The following is a 10,273-nucleotide window of genomic DNA, read 5'->3' as shown; positions in this document are numbered from 1 at the left end:
AACAAATATGAAATCTTTTTCTATGGTATTTACTTGTGATACAAACATTGTCACCATAAATTCTTCCAATGCAATGATAGGTCAGAGTGAAGCCTTACTGACATACCTCTGATAAATTAATTGTTTTGTAAATGAAACTTTATATAAAAAAATTTTATTTTATATTTTTGATTTTTAATTTTTATATGAAGACTATTTTTCGTTCCATTACGAATTATAACCTCTCTTTTTTCCTTCCCCCTACCCTTTTTCCCTTCTCTCTCTCTACTTTATATATTTTAATTCATTTTATATTTATCATTCATTCTTTTATTTCATTCTAATTTTATTTAACTAATAAATTTAAAATAATTTTAATGTTTAAAAATTTATTTTAATTTAATTTAATTTCATATTTAATTTAATTAATTAGTTTGTAATATAAATATACAATGAAAAATATAAATATATAATAAAATATGTAGTAAAAATAAAAATATGTATGTAATATATATTGAAACAATGAATATATAAAATGGTAAATATAGAGATGTGCGAAAATGTGTTGATAAATTTTTTATCTATCGTAGATGAGTATATCGTGTCATGTTAGAACGAACTTTTTAAAGCGATTAAACGTTTTCAAAGAGACCGGCTTGCATTTCCTTCAGATTGTTCTCATAAATATACACGTTGCTTCCCATACCGGTGCTGATACCGTACAGAGCGCCGTTCTCCAGTTTGTGGAAAGGATTCCTAGATATATCCAAAATATAGAGGCTGCCGAAATTTTTACAGGAACCCTTGTGGATTTTGGTGATAAAGTTATCTGAGAGCCAAAGGCGTCTCAAATGTCTCAAACCTTCATAACTGTTGCTTTCGATAGTTGTCAAATTGTTGTTGTTTAAGTACAGGTCCCTGAGCGTGGGCAGATTGAAGGCACCACGCGCTATATTGAAGATTCTATTTCCGGTCAAGGACAGAGATAGCCTGGGGGCTTGTACGAAGCTGCCTTCCTCGAGCGCTTCGATCTCGTTGTAATCGAGATGCAAGGAGTTCAAAGTACTCGGAAGATCGGCGAACGAAGCGTCGGTGATCTTGTTTCGGGCGAGATTCAATTCCTTCAGAGCCGTCAACTCGACGAATGTGCCGTTCGGCAAATCTCGTATGAAATTGTAAGGTAAATCGAGCACTCTCAATGCTACCAAGCCTTTGAAAGTGGCCGGCTCAATCGTCGTCACACGGTTTTTCATCAACATCAATGTGCGCAAAGACACAAGACCCTGAAAAGCGTCGTTCCGCAACGTGTCAATCTTGTTATCGTTAAGAGTCAGATGGCTTAGGTGAGGCAGCTTAGCGAACACGCCGTTAGGAACGGAAGTTACGCGGTTTCCGCTCAGAATAAGCTCCGTTAAGGTCTCCGGCAACGTGGAGACGAAGTTCAAGTCTTCTATCTGATTGTCAGCGAGGTACAGTCCGTACAACTTCGTTTTCTCGAACGCACCATCTTCGATCTCCTCGATTAGGTTGTCTTTGAAGTTGAGATTTCTCAGATACTCGTTCTTAACCACCTGACTCCAGATCCTGCGTATTTTATTTCCCAGGAAATTTACGTATGTAAGACCCGCCGGCAAGTCGTTCAGCGTTTCCTCCCTGATCTCAGCAATTTCGTTGTTCGACAGGTCTATCGAAGCGATCGGCAAAGACTGCAGCTGGTACCAGCCTTCTTGGAAAGCTACTATGTTTTGCTCCTGAAGCATCACATCCTTCTTGTCTACGTCAAGTGGCACTTGGGCACATCCTTCTGCGAGTTCCTCGTCCTTTAAGAGGATATCCAATGACCTTACGACACCGTCAGATTTGCATAACTTCACTCGAGTGTACTTGCTCAGAACTTCATGATTCTTTCGTTCGTTAAAAGCCATGTTATCGATTTCCTCCTTCTTCTCCTGTTCTTCGTATTCTTTCATGATTGTAATTTTGTTGGCTGCTTGCTCCAGTTCTGTATGCTTTAGGAAAAAGTTAGCGGACACGCCTGTGCTGATGCTCCAGAGGATATTTTGGTCAATGAGAATTCTGGTGGACTTGGTCAAGCCAAACAGATTGCCTCTCTTGAGATGTCTGATATAATTATGGGAAATGTCCAACAGCTGCAGATTCTCCAAGCCAACAAACAGGGTGCGCACACTCGATATTTGATTGCTTGATAGAAATAGATTCTTCAGCTTCGTCAGGTTGGAGAAAATGAATTCAGGTAATGAAGTCAACGAATTGTTAGACAAGTCGAGAGACTCCACATCGGCTACATAATCGAATGCGTTCTTCTGTATTGCATGGAGATTCATGCTTGATAGATTCAGCTGAAGACTAGGATCTCCAACGAAACGAATGTTTCTTAGGATATTCTTGTCAATATCCAAGATATAATTCTTCGAGGACGACTCTACGGGTAAGCTTGTCGCCAAAGGCAGCAAACATAGAATGAAGGACAGCATCCTTTGGCGATTTCCTGAAAACAATTATTAATTATAGAAGAAAATTCTACATTTTTTCGAATAAAATTTCACTCGAAAAATAAAGTAACGGTCGAGTTATTAGAATTGGAACATATTTTTACTTAAATAGGATAAATGCTCTACTTGGAATAATTGAGCGAATATTTTTATTATAAACTGAATAATAAAAAATAGTCTAAATAAGATAGATGATCAGTCTCTCAATTCATTTTATTAGAAATTTTGTTAAATTTTGATATATATTAATCGAAACATGACTTACATATTAGAAAAAGATTGACGGCGCAGAAACTAAAGCAACTGGAGTTAAAAATTAGTACTATTTATATGTATTACAAAAATTATGTATATAATGTCTGTATCACATTTTAAATTTTTAATTTTCGATTTTTAATTCTACAAACCAACTATTTTTACAATTTTAATGAAAAATAAAAAGATAATAGAAAAGCTTTATAGAAATATTTTAAAAAATTATGTGATCATTGATCAATTTCCGACAAAATGATATGTAAAATCATGTAAATTAATATATAAAAACACAATTTTTGATAACGGTTAAAGTATATACCTATACAAATTAAGCAATATTAGAGGCGCTATATTTTCCTTTATATCTCTTGTTTAATCATTTTTTTAAGGATGAAATAATCTTAAAGATCTCTATTATTAATGCACAATAATGCAAACAGTAGGGAAAAATATCGAAAAATCCTAAGCCATTGTTATTTGTAGCATACAGTGTGTGTTTATCTAGTATACATGATGTATTTGAAACATAATTTACACACACGTACAATTAAAGAAAAATCGACCGTATTGAAGCTTGAGATAACTAAAGTAAAAATCAATACTATTTATATATATATCATATACAAAAACGACTTCCGATATCGCATATTTAATTTTAAAGACTAAATTACTTTTATACATTATATTGAATATTTACAAACATCTACTTAACATAAACAGTTATAACTAAATATATTATATATTAATTTACAAGAAACGATTATTCTCTTACGGATTTCTTTATATTGTATTAACTACATTTTTCTAATAATATTATTATACACTGATTACTTTGATCGTTTATTTCTGTAATTTCAAGTGACAATATTTTCATCAGCATTTAAATGAAGTTTCGATTTTTCAAGTGAAATTTTACTCCAAGAAATTTAGAGAAAATGTTCAATGAGATTGGTCATATCGTATTGGAAGTATTATGTGATTAATTAACAAAGTAGTTATATTAGAAGTATTGTGTGATTAATTAACAAAATACTACACATAAGACACATACAGCCTCGGCTTTATGTCTTACACAGTCAATCTCGGTAAAATGTGAGAACCTTCATCGGGACGTTGACTTCAGAATTCCACGTTGATAGCCCGGGAAAATTTTACGGTATGCGCGAGCTCGCGCGTCATAGAATCCCACGCTTCGCGACTATTTCACGACATCGCGTATGATAGCTCTCATATCGGTATAATTATGTGAATCCTGATAAACGACTGCTTAGGCTATCCACCGAAACTTATGTCGGTATTATGGAAACCGGTTGTACGGGCTCTCGAAGCTCAGGATGCGCAAATTACATAATTCACGATGCTCGCAATAACTCCACGTGTATACGCACACATTCCAATGGTGGTGGCATTGCGACATGTCGACGAGCAATTTTACTGTAAAGCTAACAAGTACGTTATATTCTATTTGAGATTCGAGATCGGCGGAAGGGTATGAAAGTACGAGGACGAGATGTGAAGACTTGCTTTGGACGTAAAATCGCTCTTAAAATGTTGCATCAACGTTCCACGTTAAATTACATTTATAATACGCACTAAGGTTCCCGATTGTGTAAATGATATTTGACACGTACTTCAGGAAGAATCAGAGTAGATTCACATGAGGGACAGATTTATTATGTATTTTATTTTCGTAATTATTGTGAAAGAAACAATGGTAAAGAATTACAAATTGTATATTATAAAATATTTTTCTTTGTGTTCTTTAGAAAATTGAAAAAATATCGAAATTAAAAAAAGAGAAAAATTCAATTTAGAAGTAACTGAATAAATTGTTAAGGGTTTTGAAATTTCAATCTCGATCTTCTTCATCATGAGTCCATCTTTAAAAATAAATATGATATTATTCAAGATAAAATTTTTCGCAGCTATATGATGTATTGTTATATTTGAATTAATTTTTATCAATAAAATATATAAAATTGAACATATATGGATGAGTAGGGTAGATTAGAATTTTTAATTGAAAGTGTATACATGATATTCGATTGCATATGATTTATAGATTTAATAATTTATAAAATAAATTAAAGGTTATATTAGATTGGTGCAAAAATAATATTGATTTTTGTATATTCAAATTTCTCGTTTAAAATCCTAAATAAATTTTTATATGAAGGTAGCCATATTGTACGTCATTTTAAAATGCAGTCTTCGCTCTATATTTTCGACAGCAGGCATTTGTTTTTGTTGATAACTAATCGTGTGTTTTGGATGTCAAAGAAAAAATGGGTAAAAAACAATTTTGTGCAATTTTGTTATACGAAATCAATTTTACCGTAAAGCAGCGAAAATGGTGCGCAATATCAATATCGCATTTGGACAAGGAACTGTAAACAAACGCGCAGTTCAACATTGGTATGGAAAATTTTGTATAGGTGATGAAAGCCTTGATGAAAAAAAAAGTCGGGGACGTCCATCGACAATTGTTGACGACCAATTAAGAACAATAATCGAAGCTAATCCGCTCAAAACTACACAGGAAGTTACAAAAGAACTTAGTGTTGATCACGCCATCGTTCTCCCCATTTAAAAAAAATGGGGAAGGTGAAAAAGCTGGACAAATAAGTCCCACACGAATTGAAACAAAATCAGATAAATAACAGGAATAACAAAACTTATTTTTCGTTGATAAAAATGGGTAGATGTTTAATGGTTCTTACTTTGATTAAAAAAGTTATGGTTGTTAAAAGTTATACACGTTTAAAGTTGTCATTAAAAATCCGACATTATTTTTGCATCAACCTAATATATAATAAATATAAAATAAAAATAACTATAAACAATAAAAGGTAAAAAATTAAAAAAAGAAATATTATAAAATAAAATAAAAATATAAAAAAAATAACTATAGTATTAAAATAAACTACAGATAACAATAACCTATGATCAACAACAATAACTTGTGATAAACTGTAGGAAATTATAAATAATGAAATAAAATTATAACCAAAGATAAGTCGACATTTGATTTTTAGGTCTTTGAAGCTCAAAACTGAAACTTTGTGAGGCTTAAAAACTTTCGAAACTATGGAAAGTTTCCAAACCTGAAATGCTAATTTCAAATAAAAGAGAATAATTGTGCATATAAAACGAATATAAATTATAACTTTCTCAAAATTAATCTTATAATATCTAAAAATGAAAATGTATTTACACGTGATTACATATACAGCGAAAAACTAAAATTGTTTTTCGACGTCAATCGTTATTCTCGTAAATTTTGTTTCTTCTAGTAGTATTTCAATTTTTTTTTTAAACTGACATCTTGGCTTCAGATTTTGAAAGTTTCGAATTGCAAAAATAGCGCCAAATTTCGAATTCTCAAAACTCCAAACCTTCCAGAGTTTTGAAGGTCTGGAGGTGTTTCGAAGTTTCAAGTATACTATCTTTAGTTATAACATAATGTTGAAAATTTCAGATTAATATCTTAATGTTAAAATACCAAATTACGCTGACACAAATAAGGAATAAAAGTCACTATATTTTCTCTATCTATTTTCTCTGTCCATCTGAAAAACATATCTCCTTCAACTTCTTTCTGAACTAAAATAATAACAATAAACCTTTACAATATATATATATATATATATATCTAGAATAATATATATATATATATATATCAGACAATAGTAAAAATATAAGGTCTGTTCGTGTTATCTACATCTCTTTTATACTTTTTTTTCTTCTTTTCACACTCAAACGTCGGAATATGTATCAATTTCATTTTAAGTGCTGGAATTGTTACTGACGAAAAGCAAGTCAACCAATATCTACTTGTCTTCTTGAAAGCTTACTCCAGCATGTTGTAGAACTCACTAATTTTTCTCATATTCAAAACGTAGACTGAGATTTGAGTGCAAATTGTATATGAAACGAAGTTTGCGACAGACATTACCTCAGGAAATCGAAATCTGAAAATTGGAGTAATTTCCCGAAAAGTTTCGCAATATTGAAATCCGAGATAATATTCCGAAAAATAATTTTTCAAAAATACATTATTATTCTGAGGAAGGACTATTGTTTCAGAAATAGTATACTCAGTACGTAATATTAATATTTGCTTATATTGAAAGAAAGAAGATCTAAAAAGTATAAAACTTTAATTTATTAAGTACTAGTTTATTTAAATCTAAATTCGTTTATATAAATGTAATATACATTTGCTTTTATGAAAAGTTACAGTTTTAGGAAAATATATATTTTCGCATTTGAAAAAATTTTTTTCTCCGTAAAGAAATATATTCGTGGTGTGTTAGTATAAATAGATATGTCATTAATATGTATTGAATGTTATTAGTATATATTGGATAAGTATTTGCTATTTTTCATAAATGTTTTCTCTTATTTGCATTTAAGTCTTGTTATACTTAAATGAGTAAGTACTAATATATCCAGCTGTGCCCCGAGACGATTCTGATATTTTAGTAAAATTGTATTTCGGAAAATTGCATTGACATTCGGATTTCGGTATCATAACTTTTCAGGAAATAGCCCCACTTTTTAAATTTTGATACATTTCTTCTTGAAACAATGTATGTCCACCGACTTTGCGATTCATCGATAGATCAGTTTTAAATCCTCCTCGCGTTAAGAGGATTGTATTGCGATCCTCGAGATTAATATGTTGTGAAAACACTTAGTTAGAGCGAGCATCGCGCTTTATCCTGCGCGGAAACCAAATAATGTCTTACTTACCGATCAATCGGCCGAAACTATGGAAATCACGGGAAGTCACTGGCGATTCTAAGCACTTCCTCCCGTCTTCGTGCGCGGACAAACAAAGACTGGCGGCGTTTCTATTCCTGGTGAACAACGCACTTGGCGGGATTCCTCGGGACGAGGTAATCGCGAAAACAGGTCTTACAGGCATTTATACCTCGTCGAATCCGTCGTGTGTATACGGATTCCTAGATTCGTGCGGTGCGTATCGTCGTAGGAATAACGCGAATACCGCGAATACAGCGACTGAGTCGGTACGAAAAGTCAGCGACTCGTCGCACGCCGAAGAAGAAGGAGCGCGAGACCTTCGTCCGAATGCCTTTGCTAATCTGCTTCTTATATTCCTCTGACCCGATCATTTGTAGGCACGAAAAGAATACGTCATACATAGCCCGATGACGCATGTACATATATTCGTGGTGAAGAGTTGCGAGAAGACAAGCGGCACAGATTTTGTGGTCTACCTCGAGTTAAATCAATCCGTCATGCGTTAACACGACGCCTGCGGGCTTAGGCGACTAATTTTCGCCAGCGGTTTCGTCCGGCGAAACGCCCCATTACTGTTGCCGATGCCGATCCCGGATTCGATCAGCATATTTCCATACGAATCGCTGATCGATTGGATGAACTTCTTTCGTTTTTCTCTTTTTGTCTTGGTGAGACAAAAATACTGCTCTCTGTAGCATCCTTAGTTCTGGTTTACTTAATATACCGGTTACGACTTGTAGAGAACTTCACCACAATCGTATCTTCTTTGACCGCAGACCTTTTAATGAAATTAAACGCAACTTTTCCTCGGTGAAAGTGTAATTGCGGACTGAGGATTTTGTGCGGGTTCTGAGATAGTTCGATATTGTGTACCGACAGTCACCATATATGGAGAAACTTGTACGGTATCTATCGGTTCAATCTCTTCAGGATATTTTCTTCTGTTCTCACTTTTAAGACAAGGTCATAAAATCTTCTTTGGAATCTTTTTAAATTTTGATAATATACCAATCGGTTTATACATATATAAATTAGATTTAAATTAATCATTAAAATTAATCATACCGATGCTGAGATAATTCAAAGTTAGCAGTATTTACATGTACAGCAGATACAAAAACAGCTTTCTAAATTACGTCTTTAATACCAAGAACCAATTACGTACGCTGTTAACGAAAAACAAGAAAACAATATACGAGACTTGTAAAAATATTATAAAAAATTACGTTTGTTTTCGAGAAATTAATATGTACACAATTTCTGATAGTAGTTGAAATATTATATATGATAGATGAACTGTAAAAATCTGGCAATATTATATGAGCGCTATATTTTGTTTTTTAATAAAAAATTTCTTCAAAGGTAAACTGATTAAATTATTTTAAAGGAGTATCTTAAGGAATATTTGAAAAATCATTTAAGACATCGTTTTGTAGGTAATTTTTAGAAATTTCTTTTTCATCTATAAGATATACACTTCTAAAATTTTACAGAAATATTTGTCTATGCTTGAACTATGTGTAGTAATTCCTATACATTATTATTAGGTGTGTGAATTAATTCGGTCCATCTGCCGGTCAGTTGCTGCGCTATGTAATTTTCTAATCTCTAATGTCTGCAAAAGGCTTTATTTTTTAGTTTTGATATCTGGCAATAATATTCAGTTGATAAACGTTTGGGTTTGTAACAATAACATCATGTTTATCTGATTCGAAAATGTCGAAATTCAAGCCAAAAAAGCATCATTTCCGGGAAGTTCTCATTTTCTGTTTTCATTTGAAGAAAATAGCTGCTGAAGTTCATCGAATGCTCGTAGAAGCTTATGGTATTAGGAGTACAAATTTCCGCCGTTTTCTATCAAAAATTAGGAATTTATTGTGAAAGAACGGTACATTACGTTCTATTCAAAGCATTGTCCATCACTAGCCACTACTTTTTCCCATCTTTCTGGCAGCATTCGGATACCACATCGGAAGAACTCTTCATCTTTTGAGGCTATCCACGAATCGACCCAATTTTTAGTATCTTCATATGATATAAAGTGCTGCTTAGACAGGCTATGTGCCATCGACCGGAACAAGTGATAATCGGAAGGGGCAATATTTGGTGAATACGACGGGTGGGGTAGGACTTCCCAATTAAGTGTTTCCAAATAGGTTTTGACCGGTTTTGCAACATGTGGCCGAGCGTTGTCATGTAGGAGAATAATTTTGTCGTGTTTGGAGTAGTAATGGGCGCGTTTTTCCTTGAGTACTCGGCTCAATCTCATTAATTGTGTTCGGTAGAGAGCTCCAGTAATGGTTTCGCTCGGTTTGAGCAACTCATAATACACGACACCAAGCTGATCCCACCAAATACACAGCATGAGTTTTTTTCCATGAATATTCGGTTTGGCTGTCGATGTTGAAGCATGGCCAGGTGGTCCCCATGATTTTCGCTTCTTTGGGTTATCATAGTGGATCCATTTTTCATCACCAGTGACTATACGATGCAAAAAAGCCTTTTTTTTATGCCTGGAAAGCAGCATTTCATACATGCAAAATCGGCGTTCAATGTCTCTCGATTTCAGTTCATATGGAACCCAATTTCCTTGTTTTTGAATCATTCCCAACGATTTTAAACGATGTGAAATTGCTTGTTGAGTCACTTCTAATGTAAGTGCAAGTTCTTCTTGCGTTTGGCACAAATCTGCCTCCAATAATGCTTCCAATTCCGTGTCTTCGTACACTTTTGGCCTTTCACTACGTTCTTTGTCTTTT

General features: G+C 33.4%; 1 protein-coding gene across 1 annotated transcript; it reads right to left on the bottom strand.

The window, feature by feature from the left end:
* Window positions 1–501: 501 nt before the first annotated feature.
* On the bottom strand, window positions 502–7,816 carry LOC105190268 (slit homolog 2 protein). Its single transcript, XM_011152948.3, has 2 exons — window positions 7,503–7,816; window positions 502–2,488 (listed from the first exon to the last, which is right to left on the bottom strand). Exons 1-2 carry the CDS (start codon window positions 7,675–7,677, stop codon window positions 612–614), a joined length of 2,052 nt encoding a protein of 683 aa, XP_011151250.1. The 5' UTR covers window positions 7,678–7,816; the 3' UTR covers window positions 502–611.
* Window positions 7,817–10,273: the final 2,457 nt, after the last annotated feature.

Source organism: Harpegnathos saltator, unplaced genomic scaffold, assembly GCF_003227715.2.
Source record: "Harpegnathos saltator strain DR-91 unplaced genomic scaffold, Hsal_v8.6 scaffold74, whole genome shotgun sequence".
Taxonomy (NCBI): Eukaryota; Metazoa; Arthropoda; class Insecta; order Hymenoptera; family Formicidae; genus Harpegnathos; species Harpegnathos saltator.
This window is presented reverse-complemented; position numbering and strand designations above follow the sequence as displayed.